Source organism: Semicossyphus pulcher, unplaced genomic scaffold, assembly GCF_022749685.1.
Source record: "Semicossyphus pulcher isolate SPU_LCO1_2020_fin unplaced genomic scaffold, fSemPul1.0.p SCAF_10, whole genome shotgun sequence".
NCBI lineage: Eukaryota > Metazoa > Chordata > Actinopteri > Labriformes > Labridae > Semicossyphus > Semicossyphus pulcher.
The window spans coordinates 18,338,903-18,359,549 of NW_027211604.1; the positions used below are offsets into that span (position 1 = coordinate 18,338,903).

The 20,647-nt window shown below is 41.4% G+C and overlaps 1 protein-coding gene across 2 annotated transcripts in view; it reads left to right on the forward strand.

Moving 5' to 3' along the window:
- Window positions 1-496: 496 nt before the first annotated feature.
- Window positions 497-20,647, forward strand: part of septin8a (septin 8a) — a 42,362-nt gene continuing 22,211 nt past the window's right edge. The window contains exons 1-4 of one of the 2 annotated variants that reach the window (XM_069675337.1): window positions 497-659; window positions 12,788-12,902; window positions 13,230-13,425; window positions 17,275-17,461. In XM_069675337.1, coding sequence (XP_069531438.1) covers window positions 630-659; window positions 12,788-12,902; window positions 13,230-13,425; window positions 17,275-17,461 — 528 coding nt within the window. In that variant the 5' untranslated portion in view covers window positions 497-629. The remainder of the gene's footprint in view (window positions 660-12,787; window positions 12,903-13,229; window positions 13,426-17,274; window positions 17,462-20,647) is intronic. The other variant, XM_069675345.1, reaches the window with a different exon arrangement.

The window sequence follows — 20,647 nt, forward strand, 5'->3', positions numbered from 1 at the left end:
AACGTATGTGTCCCATCCAAAGATGAAACCTGTATGTCAAGATATTTCACATCTTTTCTTGAACGTACGTAAACGTTGACCGTTACAACGCCTAGAAACGCATGAAGGCGGCTTCTATTTCCGAATACATCAAAATTTAATTGCAAGCATTCTTGGTAAATAATTTAAACATAAGCTTATTTTAAATGAAGCAATAATTCATTAAACGTGTTCAAAATATTTCACAAAAAGAGAGTGTCGGCTGAACCTATTCAAGCTGACTGACTCTGTTTGCTGACTTATTTATGTATTCTCCAGTGTTGCATAGCTTAGCCAGATGAAGCAAAGTATTTGAGTACTTCTACTAATTCCCTGCCAAAGTCTTAGCAAAAAAACAAAAAAACAAAACAAAAGACAACAATTTCCCATGCTGAGCGAAACAGAAGAGGCGTAGCAGTGAATGCTCTTGTCGCTTAGCTAACAGCCTCCCTGCCCAGTTACTAGCTCTTCACCGTCTTGTGTCCCTCTCTTCCTATCTCTGTCAGCACCACGGCTCAGTAGTTTAGCAGGCTAGTACGGAGAGACGAGGGCTGCTCCCTTTCGCCTCTGCTTAGTCTGCCCAGCACAACCAACACCATACATTCCTCACCATGGCTGCCACGGACGTTGACGTGTTTTCGGTAAGTAAAAACAACGCCTTTTTTCTCTTTGGACCAGAAAACATCGCAAGTGCAACCGCGGGAATACTTGGTTGTGATTAGTAAAAGTGTGTGTGTTAGCTGCTGTGTGTATGGTATGAAGCTAAGCCTCCCCCGCTTTTGAAGCCTTGTAATGTGGGCTCTGTCGAGATGGTGGAAGTGATTTCTGTGATGGTGACTGGGTTTATTTCAGTTAAGACACATTTAAGATGACGCTGCAGCCGTTGACTATTTTAACGTCGTGACTTGAAACGTTTCTATCAGCTCATATGGGTGTAACGTATGGCACCATTCAACTGTTTACTGCTGACGTTATTAATGTGACTGTAAAAACCAAACATTTAGGAAGGTTTGCTGTATCATATTACAGGTTATTTTTAAATATACACAAATACAGTGGTTAGCTCGCAGATTCAAACACTATAAAGTCGGATACTATTGCTAGAAACACTGTTGTGTTCCATTGACACATTCATCCCCCTAAACTAAGGGATGCACGATATTGGATTTTTTGCCGATATGCCGATATTTTCCAACCCATTTAGCTAATTTCGATCACGATATATTAGGCACATGTTTTTTTCCCACCTAATTGCAAAGAAAATCAAGTCTCCCCAGTAGTGGAATTGATATAATGCCTACTCTTATTGTAGTGGCCCAATGGCAGATGCAGAAATAACATAATAGTGCTTTTTAAAAGATGCACAATCACTTGGCAATATAAGAAAACTACTTAAACTTAGGTGTACCAAATGCCATATTTATTTGTATGTAACATTTTCTTTCAAATAAAACTGTAATATTCATTCAAATTAGACAGGCTTGGATGATGCTCTCCCTGAGACAATCCTGACAACAGCCACAACGAGGGCAAATTTGACCTATTGCACAGAACAAATAGATAAAATGAAATCAACCTTGCTGTCTGTTTAGGAAACTTTGGAAAAACTGCCATATCCCAGACACCATGCAACCCTGAAAGAGGCGCGGTGCAGGCATGGTGAGCTTTTTTAGGGAATCATCGAGCATTTAGGATTAATTAAAGTGTTGTTTTATCGGCGGAAAATATCGGCAGAAAAATGACATATCGGCTGATGCCGATATGTCATTTTCAAGCCATAATCTGCGGATACCAAACGTGCCAATAATATCGTGCATCCCTACTGTAACTAGTATTACTTGCAGTTTTGTGTACGTAACCGCACTTTTGTGTTGAGTTACCACATCTCAGTGTAGCCTAACAATGTGTTGACATTTGGCTTTGAACTTCCTGCTCTGGGGTTCTAAAATGAAACTTTCTTGACTCATAATGTGACATTTACATTGCAGTTTTACCAGCCAGGTGCTGAATAAGCCCTGGCTTCACTTCTGATGGCCTGTGTTTCTCGATACACAGCACCTTGGTACGTCATAGTAGTATGTTGGGCGTACAATCAGATGAGAGTGGAATGTATCCTGCTTTATTTTTAAAGTGACAAGCCCTGTCAGTTAGGTATGATGATGCAATAAAGGCTTCACAAGTATATGCAGTAGGATAGTTAGCTACTTATGTCAAGAATTCAAAGCATGTGTGTTAGGAGAAAAAAACAACATTATTGAAGTGTGGAGGCGAATGTACAGGAGGGGATTTAAAAAGGGTGATTAACTTTTTGGCAGATGCTTCAAGAGATCCTCGCGGTGGCGAATTGGACAGTAAGCAGCACTGAGTTGCAGGGATAAAGAGATTAAGAACACACTCCGGGCCACTCCTACCACTTATTGGTGCAACACATGTCTGCAAAGAAAGGAAAGGGTCCAAAAACAGGGTGCTTAGGATATTGAACACTGGGCATTTCTTAAATTTGGAAGGTGTCCAAGATAGAGGGGTACGGGTTGCGAAAGGTATTGCCTTCTTGCGGTTTCTTAAACGTCCCTTTTTGGAATACAAAAGTGGAGCATTGATTAATGAGAAAAATGCTGAGATTGCAGTGAAACAGGCTCGTGGAATGAGCAGCAGCACAGTTGCCTGACTGGCTGACTTCCTGTCTTAACTTTGGGAACTAAGTGAGACCATATTGAACAGACTGACGTGCTCGCCTGGCAGTTTGTGTAAAGGGCATGCTGTTAATTACGTGTAGCTATCAATAGGGATGTGTGGTTGGCCCATGTCAATCCCGTTTTTGCTTTAGGTTACCTTTCCAGGCCAGAGAGCCACATGAGGCGATCAATCTTTCAGACTACCCATCTATTGTTTTCACTCACTGATTGCACTAGAGTGTGCATATATGAGAGGATGCTGTTTATTGAAATGGTTATGTAATGAAATGCCCTATGACATCTTTAACATGTACAGTGCTTACTGACCCTAAAGAGCATTGTTTCTCCTGTGAGGCGTGCATGCATAACATTACATTAGCTCCATAAAGTGCTTTAAGGCAAGAGACAAGGACTTACAGGGCAAGTCACTTGCAGTTTATGGCTGCATGTTTTTGCAGAGGATGATGTTACCTTATCTACATGTGCTCTAGTTATAGACTCTGGCAGTCCACCTTCAATCCTTAGGCTAACCCTTAAAACTCTGCAATATATATGAGTGCTTTAATTGGTGTTTTTTCTTATTGCGATGTAATTTCTTGGATTATTCTCAAATGTTTAATATCTCGAGTCTGTGCAGCCTAACCTAAAAGTTGTGAAAGTCAATTGTAATTGAAGAAGTAGTTGAAGTGGTATCAGAAATTGAGAAAATGCAACAATGCAACCTGATGTTTTTCCTGCAGTATCTTTAAATGCGTCTTGTACCAAAAGCCTGTACAACTTAAAGGGTATGTAAGTCCTCACCTCATGCAAATAATGAGCTCCTGCAGCCAGATTATGGTCGCCCCCTGCAACGTTTTATCACCACATTTCACACTGTACCTAACAGCATGTAAGGCTCTGGCTATAGTTTTTATTTTACATTGATTTGAACAGGCTCGTGTAAAAAATAAGATCTGAAATGCAGGTTCTTTTCGATGTTGTATGTTGCTGAGGTCAGATTGCAGGTCGAGCATACAGACTGCTGTGTGTCATCACTGATACATGCTTTATATAGAACATACAGGCTAGAGCTGGCTAGAGGCGGAAAGCTTGTCAAATCCACTGTTGTAGATGGATAATGACAGCTGAGCTGCAGCCTCTGTGGTGATGAGTCAATATGCATCTATAGAATAGGGCAGAATTTCTCAAACATTGGTTTCAAAGCCTGATTTGTAATGCATGCTCTGAGATTAAAATAGCTTTCTAAATACTCTCGGCAGACGATGAATTCAGATTTACGGGCGGTAATGTTTGTTTTGATGTTTAATAACCATCAGCGTTCTTTCTGTTTGCAAGAAGGAAGGAAAGTTGATGATGAATTAAGTCCACATTAAATAGCTGCTGTGGACAGGATGACGTGGAGGGTAGAGGTTTTTCCATAAGCTTACAAGTTTGATCCATAGCAACCAACTTATCCATCAGCAGTCATGTGTCTCTTCAGCTCACAGTGTCTCAGTTGCTCCACACGTACAGTTTTCAAGTCTTAAAAAGATTGTATGTAAATGCTCATATCAAGTCCATCTTGGCTTATTTACACAACGCAGCTCAAGCTGATTGGACAATAAGACAAAACAGAAAGTAAAAGCAAGGCGGCCTGTACTTTACCTGCAGATTCAGTTGGTTGACATGTCTGTAAATGTCATGTGCATGCTTGATTGCACAATGCAAAAAACGTCTCTTGTTACTAACCCACTATTTTAATGTGTACAATGTGATTAAGTCAGGTTTTCCTCCTTGATGTTGGAATGACCAACAGCACTCAGTAACGAGTATTAATGTGTATATGTTAAACAAGAATTACTTACTTAAGAGTATGTGTGAAACTTTTGCATGCCTGTAAGAGAGAGAAGCTCACCACTTCCAGACCAGTTATACGCCTATTCCCACAAAACACAAACATACTGCTTCGTGACTAAAACATACATAATGTAACTGTCAGAACTATAAACAATATTTTTTCAGGACAGAATTTTTCTTCCTCAGTTCAGTGATCGTCAGGAAACAGTGTATTTATGAACAGACCTGTAAAGATGAGTGAGCTGTACATCTGTCTCATAAAGTGGTTCCTGTCTCCTCTCCTGTCCGTCTCACTCTTTTTTTTTTTTGGTCTTTCCTGTTAGATGAGTGATGAGGGTCTGCAGCATTGTTGCCGTACAAATTTTGTGCTTGAGCGTGAGAGAAGAGAGAGAGTTCATTTCATATAGAACTGATATTGGATTTTTTGTTGTTTTTTCTTTAGACCAAAGCCAATTTTAGAGGTTCGTGGTTATAGATTACGGTTATGGCGACCCCAGTGACCTTTTCTGCATAGATTGTGCGCTGCTATGACTATGCAAAGCTACTCAGGAAGCTGTTTCTTAAGCAGATAACAGTAGGCTATACTTGGCCAATTCTAGTGCAAACCCTTGTCTGCTGCGCTGTGGCACTTGCAGACAATCGACCCAGGCATTGTTTTCTGCATAATATGTTATATATTATAACATTTCTCATATCAGCGCATATCGAACATGTACACTAAGGCCCCGTGTCCGCATAGCGCCTTTTGTTTTGGCAGAAAAGCGTTTGAGAGAGCTGGGATGAAGCGCTTGTGAGGTGAGAGATTAAAGGCTGCACAGGTTTTTTTTCTATGACAACAATAAGTTTAACTTACTACGCAGCTAACAACGAGCTTGCAACGCACGGGGCGATAAAAGCAACAACACTCACCAGCAACATCTAGTGTCTGGCTGATCTGCTCCCACAAATGGGCTTTTCGGTCTCTACTGTGATTCTGTTTGTTTGTCATATGTAGGCGACAGCTCCAGGTAGACCGAAACGGCCAAAACAAGTTGCTCCTCAATGTTGTCGTAACTATGGTGACGAGTGACCCCATGTGATTGACCTGGAAAAAGGCGGCAGGGACGTCACCAGCGCCTTTCTGAAAAGTTCAGAGATTTTTAACTCGAAGCGCTCGGAGTGGCGGCCCACACAAAAAAGGTGGAGCGCTCTGAAACTCTCGCCGAGTGCATGCGGCCGCATACGCTCCGTCCTTATTGGGAGTAATTGAAAAAAGACGCTGGCGCTCAGAAAAGGGGACACAGGACCTAATATGTTTAATCTGTGATAGGCCCACATTGACCATTAATATTGGCTGGCCGATGCATTAGTCTGAGTCAAATCTCGTGAGAAGTTTCTGTTTCTATGTGCAAATCTCAAGCATCTATATCACCCCCCCCCCAGTATCCTGTACCGATCCACGTTTGAGTACATGTGAAACAACATTAGGTATTTGGACAGGAAGCATCAGCCGCCCATCTGTACTGACTGTGCGTGTGGGTTTGTCTCTGAGGTTATCATGTGGCCTCCTCCTCTCACAGATGCTATGTTAAATTAGGCCCATACTGTCTCTCCAGAAGACCAAAAACAGATATCCGCTCTCAACATGAAGCTTCTGTTGCTCGCAGTGAATACACCTAAACAACTAAAGGCACAGGAGGCTTTTGTTGCTAACGATGACTCATCCCTCTTAAATCAGCTGAGTATTTGTCGTAAAAGCCATGTTCAGTAATAAATCAGATGTCAGTAGTTTCATATGTCGATTTCATAATGTAGGTTCTTGTTTTTTGCACCCCCGTCCGGAGGATTTACACTCTTCCTCTGGCTAAGTTTACGTGCAGAAGTGCAAAAAACCCCCAACTAAAATATTTCTAACTGTTCATTTACATATGTTTTTGGATTGGCATTCAAAACAGGATTTCTTTAAATTGTTTTGGAAGTAATTGGATAATTTTTACAGAATTCAAGTCAAGTTAAAAAGATAACTCAAAGCAGTCAGTCAGTAAGGGTTCAGATCTTAAGTAGGGCTACACCAAACCTTATTTTTCAATATATACATGCACAGATACACATTTTTCAAAAGCTATATGATAAAAGTGAGTCAAAGAGCAGTTAAAAGGAAGGTACTGATTTAGTAAAGCTGAGCTTTTCGTGCAGGTTGTTCTATTGTAGTGGTGCAGAGACAGAAACAGCTCTGTCCTCTTTTAGTCCTCAGCTTCGCCTTAGGACAGCCAGGATGGTCCTGGCAATGTGTCAGAACCCGCTGCGATGTCTGCATATTGCATTTTCTGTCAGGCTAAAGTCAGGACGGCAAAGTGAAAGAGAGAAAAGCAGGAAGACCTTATATGTCAGAAGCTGCATGATTAAGTGATAATCAAAGATGTTAATTATTTTAGCATAAAAGTCATGCTCCAAAAATAACTATTACATTAGGACCTTGTTGCAGTATAGAGAATGTCTTAAATAAATATAAATAATATATACAGGAAGTGAAGTGATAGAAAACTACCATTGTGAAATATAGAATACCACCGTGCAGCTGGCCCCTTTTAAAATTTCATGTGAAAACACAGCATTTAAGGGCACCCACTTCTACACAAAGTGCACCTGGAGTTATTGTAAATATTTGAAGCATCTTCAAAGGCTTTCCGTCCGTGTATTTCCTCACACTCAGGCCTCAGCTGCAGCCGTGTGCGTATCAGTCTGTCAGGTTGCCGCTGTCTGTCAGGTGGAGGCTCACTGAGGCAGACATGAACTGCAAAACACAAGTCAGACACAAGTCAGGTGGGAGGGGAGGCCCGAAGGCGAGAGGGGAAAGAGACAGACAGCAGGAGGAGAAGGAGGGGGTCTGCAGGAGCAGGAGGGGAGCATGACTGAAATTTCAGGTCATATCAGGACTGTTCAGTGGAAGAGTTTCTTCAGAGCGATGGAGGGCTTTAAACAGATCTCGGTTTTGTCTTCAGTTTGTGTCAAGTTGGATCTGCGTCGCATGTATTTCACCTTTCTGAAAGTTTTTGTCAGAGCTGATGTCAAAGTGCCCCGTGAGCTGCCTTGCCTCATTTGTGATGTTTTAAATGTCTCTGTTGCATCGAGTTACAGTCTCAAGACTTAAAAAAGCGCCGAGGTTTAGATAAAACGATGGAGGGAGGCACATGAGGCAAAGAGACTGGGTGAGGTGAAAGGGCCAGGTGCATGTTTAATTCAGCCTGCTTATCTACACGCTGAGCAGTTTAAGCAGCAGCGGTGGCTGTGACATAAAGCTCGGGAAGGAAATTAAGGTACGACCTCTTGGGGTCATGACATAGACAAAACTCATAACAGAGTAAGTCACTACTAGTATTATCGTAGGAGAATTGTCACGTTTTCGAGCTGTGTTTAGTATCAAATTTATCCTTAGTTGTCTGTGCAATCATGGGTTATTTGCATACAGGACAAGTATTGCTAATAGCTAACATAGCTTACTTTAATTGCTGCCAATAAGCCAAAATATTAACAATTGTAAGCTTACAGAGTCTTGTTTTATTAAGGATCCACGGTGGTTTAGATGAATCGTGAAGAAAATGTGGGAATTGCTCTGAACGTTTAGCTCAATTCCAGCCTGTTAAAGTCTTTAGTATCAATTATTGAATCAGAAACATTTGGTAAAGATTAATTAAAAGTGAGAATAATCATTAAATGTAGCCCTTGTCTTAAAATAAAAGGTTTAATTCATTCATATTCAAGTGTCCCAGCAAGCCATGAAAATGTTAACAGTGAGCCTGAGTGCATGACACTAGAGCCTGAAACTGACCTCGGCAATCATCAAGTTTGTTAATCACTGGTGCTTTCCCTCTCTGTTAGAACAGGCCTGTAACTGACATAAAAAGCAGCTCACATTAGCCAGCTACAAACCAGCGTATATGGGTTGTGCCTCATTTCGCTTTAAACCACCTGGGGCCCCAGTGTGCAGCCATTTCCTGTCGGCATGTTGATACGGTGGCCTGGGAACCGTGTCGTTTCCTCACCCTGGGACAGTTAACCAGAAGCTTGTCATTCCTGTCATACTTTACGCCGCTGCTCTTCTCTCCTCTGCTCGGATGGCTGGACAGACATGATGCCTCAGAGTGTCCCTAATAGCCCTCCTCTGCTGGTTGAACATTATTAGCTGATGGGTGTTTTGATGCTGCTGTCATTTCAGAGGACTGTGAAGATCACGTTTTATCATGTATGCGTTTCTTCTGAGCCTCATAAGGTGGGAAAATGGCTTAACTTATCGTGAGTTTTGCAATCATTCTGCCCAAGTACAAACAAGAAAAAGACCATGAAATGGTTTCACATGACGGTAGATATTAGCTGTAGCTCTAGCATGCAAAGTTTGGCCTGTTCATTTTCCTGCTACTTCCTACTGCTCGTTCACTACATTTCCATCGACACCTGTAGTTACTATACTATAGCCAATTACAGATGACGATTTTTAAAACAAAACATATGATTTTCTTCTATATTTATATCAAATTTGTGTCTTTAAAGTTTTCAATTTAATGGAGTAAAAATCTGCTTGTCACAACATTTTTCAGCGCACATCAACTTTTGCATTTCAAGTTTCATTATTCTAATTCTGCAGTCTGCCTTATTCTATTTAGTATCAAGCTAAACGCTCATTTCTTACCTCTTATCTCTTTGCTGATTTTGTCCTGTACATGCTTAAGAGGTGGTTTTTAATAAAAAATCTCATCCTGCTTTCTTTAACAGTCATATGCACTTTAAATGTTTGCCCTGTAAAATGTAAACAAAGGCAGCGTGCAGTTAATCGCTTCGTCTGACACCTACCCCCCCCGCCAGCAGATTCAGGCATTCAAAATAACTAGATAGAAATAATCTATGTTGTCGTTGATGGTCTGGTTTGCTTTTGTAGCTCATATAGAGTCATCAGAATTAATTTCAGTCTGTTTTATAACCAGCGAAAAACTCCTCACAGGAGCTTTAAACAAGTGGATTTAAATTGAAAAGTTAGACAGACAGTTGGACTAGGGCTGGGCGATGTGGCCAAAATCACGATATAGGATTTTCCGCATCTTTATTCCGATATATATCACAATAAAGGGTGTCATGTTTTCTGGTAATTTAACAAATAGGCTAATTAGTCCAATAACCACGTTAAAGCCTATTTTTGGAAAATCCTGTGTGAACTTTTATGTCCATGTTAATAAACAGCAGCTCCCTCTATTCCAGGTTCACTCCCATGTGTGAGGATTAAAACGCAAAGCAGTTCAGCTGTTGTGTTTGTGATATCACGATAGACACGATATAGAAAAACACATATGATAGACATTTTCACATTGTTAATTTAACCTTTTATAGGGCTTCATTGTATTAGGCCATATAAAGTAGATACATACATTCGCACAGACATGCATATTTTAATGATTAGACTTAAGTACTTTGAATTTTTTACCTTGTTTTTTGCTACTTTTACTTCAGTTAAGGACTTCTGTTAACACTGAGTCCGGTGCACACTCACCACACATCAGTTAAGTCACAGTTTGGCGAGCTTGTGTCCACGTCTGCACTTCTATTGTGTGTGATCCTGAAAGATAACACTGTTGGTCAGGTCTGCGTGCGCTTTTGGTCTCCCTCAGTCACAGCCCCATCACTCACTCAGAGATTATGTGCTACTGTCAGCTCGGTCTGGTTCAGTGTAGGAGGAAGTTTGACAAAAGCAATGTTTACAAGGTTAAAAAAAAAAGAAACTGCTTATGACTGACACAACCCTACTTCTGAAATATGGCCATGTTTCTATGAAGGGCCTGATATAAACAGTGAGTTTCCAGACCTGCGGTTGTAACACGCACACACAAAAATTCCACACTCGCATAAAAAAAGTTGTCAAGGTGCCCTTGAGCAGGACGTCTAATCACTAACTGTGCAGTAAGAAAGCTGCCACGTGTGAAACTGTACACAGGACGAGGCGTTGATGGAAAGTGAGCGCGCAGCCTTTATTTATCCTCCACAGGATAAATAAAGGCTAATATAACTTTCTCTATTTCCTATTTTAAACACAACTCTGGAATCCAGAGAGTCACTGCACCGGTTTCCCTTCCAGGCCCGATACCAGCACTCACACCCTCCCCCCTCCAGCAGTCTATCCAAATATCTCCATAAGCTTCATTTGGACTGAATACCACGGGGAAGCTTTAATGTCGTCTGACTAGCTCGGAGTGTAACGTGATTACACTAACAAGAAATGGCCACTGCCTCTTCCTCTTCCTCATCCCTGTAAACCTGCTACTGAGTAGCACAAACATTACATTCTTCTGGCAGATGTTTTGTTGAAAGCGACTTACAATAGATCCTCAAAAGGAACAAAAACTAGATGTCATCAAACACTGGAAGAGCTGCGCTCCCACATAAACGGCTGGAAGTGTGTGAGGGAGCTTTGTCCCACATGTTTGCATCTTGATAAATGTAAGTTGGAAGTCTCTGTGGTGTTTTTTATGTGCTACAAGACATATCAGTGTCATCTCCATTGCTGGGCCTGTCTGCTTTTAAACTGCAGTGTACCAAGGACAGGCTGAACAACACGTTTTCAGATTGGCAGGTTTGAGACGTCACAAACCTAAGGAGCCAATCCCGTTAAAGGACGTGGTGACGCTATGTATATCATTATGTGTAACCTATGGCAACCACTTTGGCGATGCACGAGATTTTTACAAGGTAATTAAATGGATTTTGCAGAAAAAACATATCAGACACAATTTATTATTTCTTAAAACATGACTGGAGCTGGTCTTTAAGACTCCAACTAACAATATTTTTCATTATCTATTACTTCCATGATCAATTGTTTGATCTGTAAAATGTCAAGACGTTGTGAAAAATACTCAACAATCAAAATTTCCCATGAGCCCAAAGTGACGTTATGAATGACAAAGGAAAGCGGCAAATCCTAACATTAAAGAAGCTGGAGCAATTGTTTGACATTTTTGCTTGAAAAATGACTTAAACGATGAATCAATTATTTAAACAATAGGCACTTAATGCTCTTTCGTCTTCTTTTATAGGTCCACTAAGCTGCCAGCTGACTTACCACAAAATGCATAACCTCAGCTTGGCTGGATGTTTGACAAACAACATCACTTTTAGAAACACTTGTATTGATTATTCTCTCATTGAACAGGGTGTTATTGTAATGTAATAAACTCACAGCGCGCTGCAGTTCAGCTCAGTATTGCCTAGCTCAGCTCATGTTACATTACTCCAGTGGTGTTGCCTGTCACATTAAGCCCTATTTTCTTCCTCACACACACACACAAACAGACAGTGCTCATCGCTTATTGTGCAGTTCATTCAGGTTTATAGCTGCATGCAGAGCCTGCCTCCACCTCTCAGTTCAACGTAGCATTCAGCTGCTCTGCTCTCGGGCTGCCTGTGCTCGGTGACATCAGCCCTCAAGTATGCAGTCCTTCGTGGCTGAGCCAGACGAGCTCGGGTGGCCTCATTCATCTCAAGGTGCTGTCTTGTTGCCTTCCTCACAAACGATCTCTCCTTCAGACAAGATGCGTTAGATAAGAGAGATCAAAGGTGAACTCGCTTACAGCCCAGTAGTTTGGTTTGTTGTATATATCCGCAATCTTTAAGCTTTTAGGACTCTCTCTCCCGGATGTAGATTGGTGACAGAGTGGTTGTGCATCGTCTCTGCATAATTTACTGTAGAGATGGTGATAAGGGATTATTTTTGGCTTTGTTTACAGGTGTGGGTGCTGCAGCTTGTCACACTCCATTTGTTTGTGCTGGGAAAGATGATGATATAAGGCAGAAATGAGATGGTTTGATATCATTTTTTCCAGGGGTGTGGGGGCTATCAGTGCTAAACTAATAGAAAGGAGTAACTTTTAAATATTTATGTTGTTGTAATACTTTCAAAGAACTGCTTAACATACATCCTGCAACCAAGGACATTGTCTTTTCTCTTACCGAGTTAATATGCTTCCTAAAACACGTCTTTCTTTGTGTGAAAGTCTGTACTTCCTCATCCTTGTGAATAATTTTCCTCGCCCTCCCTGCAGGCCCTGATTACCTAACTCCTAATTTTTCAGACAATGGCTTTTACATCTGCCGAATGTGTGGAGGGTCTTTGACATTGATTTGCGTAGGAATGCGAAGACATCAGCTCTTCCTACCTCTGACTAATGCTTTCCCCGTGTGTGTATTCCTCACATGCAACCAGGCTTTTAATGTCTTGTTTTGTTCTTGCCCCTCAGAATGAAGAGAAGCGCAACCTGAGCTTGGGCGGACATGTTGGATTTGACAGCCTGCCTGACCAACTGGTCAGCAAATCGGTCACACAGGGATTTTGTTTTAACATTCTCTGTGTAGGTGAGTACCAAACCCCAGCATGTGTGACAGACTGTGTTAAATATTGAATACAATTAGCACCTCAAGGAACTGCCGTGCCGTAACTACTGAACATTCCTCTACAGCCCTTTTTCCCTCAGTCTTGATTTGCTTTCCTCCAAACATCATGTTCAACTACAACAAATCAGGGGCGTTCTGTTGTTTCCCTGACATGAAATGAAGGCACAGGCCTCCCACATGACTCGCTGCATTAAAACACTCATGTCTGAAAGCTAATTAATGACTCCCCGGTGACTGAGTGATTTAACTCTCTGTCTACGTTTTCTCTCTGCTTCCCGCCGTCCACAGGGGAGACAGGTATCGGCAAGTCAACGTTAATGAACACGCTCTTCAACACCATGTTCGAAAACGAAGAGGCCAGCCATTATCAGAACGGCGTGTATCTGCGGCCGCGAACATACGACCTGCAGGAAAGCAACGTGCACCTCAAACTGACGATCGTTGACACGGTTGGCTTCGGCGATCAGATCAACAAAGAGGACAGGTGAGGAGTGGGACATCAGTGATGCTCTTTTGGTTAAAACTCTATTTGGTCTAGAAGCAATGGATGTTTTTAGACAGGATGCTTAGACAATATCTTCAATAGAATTACAGTGACAGTATTTCAGTGTGAAGCTGTTCACCAAAGAGAGAGATCTTCCAGACAGCTATTTAAATACACAGTTACATAGTACAGGCCCGTGTTTCCAAAATTAGACTTTGGGTCTCCTCCGAATGATGTCAAGATAAATCTGAGATGTCGTGAGATGATTAATGGGAGAGGAAAGAAGAAAAAAAAGTTTCCGCTACACTAATTTTGTTCTCATTTTTGGTCGATTTATCTCTATCAGCAGTCAGCAGTTATTTATTTGAGGAAGTTTAGAGGGGAAATGTTTCTTTGGTGGAACTGCGAACAATCAGTAGATGCACATGTAGAATATAATCAGGGACAGGGACGAGGGTTAACAGCAGAAAGCTACTCATTGACTCAGTAAATATGTGTTGTATTTGAAAAAAATTGTAAAAAGTAAAGGTAAGAAGACATTACAGCTTTTAGATGACTGGTTGCAAAAAAATATTTTGCTTTGAAGTTAAGCTAGTGAGTATAGTATAAAGGTTAAAGAAAAGTAAATACTCTGAAACATTAAACTGTAAAGTTGTAATATGAAGATCTCAGTTTCGTTCTCTTTGGCAGCACCTATGGTGATAAACGGTAATTGCGGGAGCACACTTCCCAGATATCCAGACAGTGTTGCATGTGTGACGTCCACGGTTGGCTCATGTTGTAACTCTTGATTTTCCTCGCTAACGGTCGCTTTCCTTTTTAGACTGTTTGCTTCATCTGAGCGTCGAATTTGTTTCCTTTTCTTTGGATTTTCACTTATTTTTGAAGTTGTATCTGTAGGCATCCATCTTTTCTTTGTTTGTTCAGCCATAGTAGATTACTGTGCTTTTACACACAAGTGTGTTGTTGCGTTACCTCCGCCTACCCTCTCTGACCAACCACTCCTGGGTGATGGAAAACGCGTCACTAACTGGGCGCTGCTTGTTATTTTTATATGTGAAAGTCGCACCAGTTACCCAGTCTGTAATACTGCAAATGCAAAGGTTTTCATCAGTGGGCCATAGGCTCAGTCACCATTGTGTTATCTCATCCGGCAATAGAAAGAGACTTAAAAGACATTTAAATACAAATCTTGGAGAAATAGATGTACTTATTATACTCCACCAATGAGTCACTGAAAATCTTTGAATAGGCTGTATATTTGTGACACTTTTCAGCCAAGTTCAACCCAGTTTTAGTTCATACTCTGACTTGTTTTTGGTTTAGCAGAATAAAACAAACCATGATGAGTCTCACCCCTTGTGCTATTTTTGGCATTCTGGCTTTTCTTGATGTATTCTGATAAACAGTTCTCATTGCACAGAGCTGTGAGTCAAATTCGGTTCATCTGGTACTGAAACACATGCTTGGGTGTGTTTTCCATTTGACTCCTGACTGTTGTAACTACATATTTTCCTGTCAATCCTCATCCAAACCCTCCTTTCTATTTGCAAGTTGTCAACTGCTCAGTTTTGCTGAAATTAGGTCAATGTTGCCTCGGGATACAAACGAGAGAAACAGACACAAAGGAATATCAGTCCAGGTTTCAGCACATTTTTGTTTTCTCTTTTGGATGGAAAAAAAGATGGAAGATGGGACGGGGACTGTTGTTTTTTAACTTTCGGCTGTGGAATGAAGTGTTCTTGTTGTGACCAAGCCAGCGAGCAGCACTCTCACGCCCTTTGATAGCAGCTTTCTCTGCAGGCCGTATAAACTAACATAGTGAAGGACAGACCCTGCAGCGGACTGTAAATGCTCAGTGCGAGCTTCAAAAGGTCAGAGTTTGTGCATTCCACAGGGAAGATTGAAGATAGATGTGAAGGCAAAGGACAGATGACTGTAAACAAGGAGCTCGCTGAGGATATGGAATAGATTCTTTAGACTTATATCTCACTCAGAGCTCAAATGCAGGAAGACTTTGAGAGTTTGACAAGTACAGTCTGCTGTTCATATAAGCAATGAGCAGGGATTTATGTGCAATATGGTTAACAGGAGGACATGACTAAGCATGTAGCCTAACATGTTACCTATAGTTTTGGATTTTAGGCCTAATAAGTTACTTGTTTATAGAATAGGAGTTTAGGTAACTGATCTTGTCTAGCACATGTACCTTCATTTATCTTAGTTAGCCTTCACCTTTGCTGGGATTGTAAACGAGCAACGATTCGGGCAGCAAAAAATGGCATACTAAAGTATGAGTGTGGGAGATAGGATACATTTAATAGTATTTTGTCTGACTTGAATAATTCAGCTAGTTTACAAAAAAACAGAAGAAATCCAGCATAGAGAGGTTGACGCTGAGGTTGCTCACATGCAAAGCATCCTGGTACATGTAGGCACTGCAGCTCTGCAAGCAGGTGAACTCAGCTTTCTCGGCTGTTGCAGCTTTCTCGGCTGTTGCACTGAGGAATTTATTGCTTAAAATGACTACAATTACCATCAAGACTGATTGGACAGCCATCAATCAAATTTCTCTTGAAGTTTAACATGATCTACGTACTTGTTGTGATTTTAACTCCTGTGCAAGTGGCTATCAATGTAAAGATCTGCCTCCTTATAGCTCTGAATCTGTGTGCTTTGGGCTTGTACCCTGTGTGCGCCTCCGAGTATGTTCTCACTTTTAAAGGTAGGAAGTTCAGAATAGATTCTTGTGCTCTAACGGCTTTTGTAGACCTTCTAGAACGTAGGTTGACCTTCAGCTGCTTTGAAGTATTGGGGGCTCCTGTGGCTGATGTTATGTTGATTCAAGAGGTATTATCGATGTTTGACATTGGCCAGTTTTATAAATACTTATCAGTCTTGCCGGAAGGAGCCGGAGGAGATGTAAAAGCTGAGGTGACACCAGCTGTAACCTTTGAGCCTGAGGTGGTCGTGAAATGACAAATAGAGCATTGGTTTGGTAACCACAGATGTGTCATTTTTGAGGTAAACATAGGAAATGATGCTGGTTGAGTTGTGTAAAGTAAACCATTTATTAAACATCTCAAAAACAGATAACACAATTAAATCTATATCTTTAATAAACAACAAGCCTTCACTCAGGCAGCCATGATGCAGTTTGTTAAATATGAGGCTGACTCTAATGGTCTCATTCCCATCTCCCCAGATAAACTGAACTAATTGAGTTAAAGCTGAGGACTCAAACAAACTGCTCCAAGAAAGCTTGCTGAGAATGCGGCATAAAATATCTTCAAACTGTCATGATCTAACCTTTTTTTTTGTTGTTGTTTTGGGGGTTAAAGCGAATTAAAAACAGATTGCAGACACATGTGATGTACGTACTGGTGCGTTAGACAAATATCCTTTCTAAAACTTTAATTAATTTATGACTCCTATAGCAATGGAGGACATGTGCAGTGCCTTTCTGTTTCACTGCACATGCACAATGCTCCTGAGAAAACACTCCTTATTTCTTTGATTTACTGATGACACTGAAGACTACAAAGACCATCACAGCACTGCGACAGAAGACAGGATGTTTTGCAGTCTCTGTGATTTGTTTTAACCAGACGCCCATAAGCAGAGCACAAATGTTCACGCAGCACTAAGCTGTACAGCTCTAAGCTGAGATCTTGGCATAGAGTCAGATCAAACAGTAACTGAAAACACAACTGTCTCGGTTCATTTCCCCAGCGACAAGTCCATATTTCCTTTTATATTCCTAACCGGTGCATGAACAAGAAGAACTGTTTTAGCTTTAACCGACATTCATACATGCTTACAGTGTCTTTTTTTTTGCTGTCTCCACAGTTACAAGCCCATTGTCGACTACATCGATACGCAGTTCGAAAACTATCTCCAGGAAGAGCTGAAGATAAAACGCTCGCTCTTTAACTACCACGACACCAGGATCCACATCTGCCTTTATTTCATAGCCCCGACAGGACACTCCCTCAAGTCTCTGGACCTCGTCACGATGAAAAAACTGGACAGCAAGGTGACACACAACTGGCACACAAACACAAATCCATGTGTATGCTGTTGTTTTCCTCCCCTTTGGCAAAAAGCTCACATTCCCAATCCTCTCCTTTTGTCTGTGAATAACTTTCAGTGTTGCTGAAATCTGACCTCCTTTCACTGTGACTGGTGTGAATTTCACTGAGACATGGAGATCCCTGATCTTTTTGTTTGGGTGTGGACTCCAAATGTCCCCAAACAATGAAGCCAAAAGACAAATGTTGGAATGAAAGAAGAACATTTAACATTGAGACATTTGGATGAGGGTTTTTCGCAGGTGGTTATGTTTGATTTACTGTGTTAAAGTCAATACGATTTTCTCTGAATGGCCCGTCAAATTATAAAGATTTTTGTACACAATAGGATTAAATTGTTCTTTGTGAGGCAGTGTGTAAATCAATGAAAAATCCTGCTCATCTTTCTGAGTTCCGGTTTGACACATTTCCAGTTGACGGGTCAGCTGTAAACCAGTCAATAGTCTCATTCAGAGCCGCATTGATTTGTGGCTTTTGTCGTTGCTCTTGTGTGAGTATTACTACACAGCTTGTTGGTCAGTGGATCCATGTTTTGCCATACATCCGGTGAGTGCGGCATAGTGGAGACTCAATCATTGGCTTGGCCTCAATTATTCAACTGGTAGAAAAAAGATTTCCTCATAACAGCGCCGGGAGTGTGACAGAAGGGGAGGGAGGAATAAGAGTACTCTGCTACACCAAACATTCATGTGCATTTTGCAACTGGTGTGTGCCGCGCATCCGTGGTGCGGTGTGTCTCTCTGCAGCATCGAAACAAGGAGAGAGAGAGGAGAGATGCTGTTTATTCCAAAAACAATACACTGTATTGCTGGCAAAATGTTCTAATACGACTAAAGTTATCATTATAGTTATGATTGTTGTTGTGGACCACCTTTTTACCTCTACGTGTTGGAGCTTAGTGCTAGTGTTAGCTGTTACCATAAGAGCTACTGTTACCTGTCCAGGAGGAAAAGGGCAGCATCTGCATCGCTCTTCAGCCCCTTACACTCCCACGCGTCTGATCCCTCTTTTTATTTAGGGCTCTCTGTGTAGCTTTTTTCTCCTCTAAGCTCTTCCTTCTTTTTGCTTCTCTTGCAGTATATTGCCGTTGTCGGCAATGGAGGTACAGGAAATTTACCGCAAGTAGCCATAGCTCCTGACGGACACAACCTCTGCAAACACGCTGCTGACACAAGTCACGTAAAAGCCAGATGATGCTAGTTTGTACGGAGTCGCTGTGATTTGCTAGTTGCGTGGAAAGCTAATTCTGATTGGTTATATGATTCAGACCGGAACATTTTTTTAACACTTGAATAAATCCAACCAGTTTAAATTTAGATAAAATGCCTCAGCGATAAACACAGCTGAACTCATTCAGCGGTTTTTGATCGTAACTCTTAAGTTTCAACATGTGGGAAGTGTGGAATCTCAAGAAGGTAAAATATTCCCAGAACATTTCAAAGCACATGTTTACAAAGCCCAGAAGAGAGGGAAGGACACAGTTAGAATGCAAAGTTCAACTCCATTTCCAAGATTGAGAAGGATCTTGGAAGCACTGAAATGTTGCTACACCTTTAGCTTCATTCAAGATGTTTTTGAGTGATTAACAGCACCATCACTGGAGAGAAATACATAGGATGATGTATAACACTGCTGTAGGAATGACAGAAGCGGCAGCTTTGGCCCTGCTTGTGTCTGATGATCCAATCATAACGAATCCAGAACAGAGCAGATGGTCAGCTTGTGACCAAAACCTGCTGACTGACTGCTGCCAACTATCGACGCACGGCTGCTCATCTCTGCCAAATGTCTTCTGATGCAATTCAAAACAATGACCGGACACTTCAGCCAACTGTCGCTCTCAAGAGACAGGAAATGCTTTTACGAGGAAAAACAATGTCATCATTGCGGTTTATTACATCGGTTTTTAGTTCCTGATGATTTGATTTACTAAAAATAAATGCTGGTTTAATATTTCCACCATGAAAAAGTGATAGTTTTTAGCAATATAATCCAACCATTACCTTGAATAACAACTTAAAATTCATTTTGGTGGTACCCTGATTTATAATAGGGAGAATAGAGCCTTATTCATTCTCATTACAGGCCCCTTTGCCTGATGAGGAACAACGTCCCAGGAGAAATATGGCACAGCTTTATGGCCGAAAGCAAACGCCTACCAGTACTGGTCTGAGCTCAGTATTCTCAGAGCAGACATCGCAGCAGAGGTGAACAGACCCAAGAGGAGTTGGATGGAGAAGTGAAAAAGACTCGGATTGGCATTAACTAATTTGTGAGAGAGTGAATTCTCAGAGGAAACCCAGCAAACAACAGAGTTCACTTAAATAAAGGCCAGCCTCAGCACTTTTCACACTGAGACGTGATGGCGCTGACCACTGAGCCTCTGTACGGTCTTTATAAGCCAGCAGTGATCAAACCCTGGCAGCCTCGATTGCCAACTGTCTCCTGATACCATCCAAGCCACCCCGGCATACACAGCCAACTCTCTCTGCCCCCTGCTTTGAAGCAAGCCATGGAGCCCTACCTGAGCTAAATATATTATCACACAGCAGTTAACATGAGCTGAATGTGTTTGCTATCGTATAGCAGCCTACCTGCTATACTCTAATAAGAGTGAAAGCAAAGCAGCTTACCTCCTTAAATCTCCCCCTCTTTTGTGCTCCACTTTGGCTGTTACTCAGTTGCACGCTGCCAAAAGGTACTGAAAGTGCAACAGCAATGTTGTTGCTTTTGTTCAACTGATTTACAACGTTGTGAGTGTAACAGTGGACTCAGCTTTAGCCTGGGTGGGTGGCCACGATGAACACCACTCTGACCTCAGTTGCTCTGTCCCAGCAGTCTTTCCATCATGTAAAATATGACCACTGTTTTATGAGAAAGCAAGCCAGCGTTGAGTGACCACAGTGTGGATGTGACACTGTTTTGTTTTACAGGCCTGATGGGGTTGTTGATGCAGTGGTCTCTTTTAAAGATAGAATAAATGTGCTGTCGCAGGCGATATTTACGGCTGCTACTGGTGCAGTTTATTTTCTTTTATGTGTGAGCTTCAGATAGATGTTGATGACAAAAGGTATCTGCTTTGATTCTCAAGAAGCTTTTCATTATTGCTTCACTGTAGAAGCCAACATACA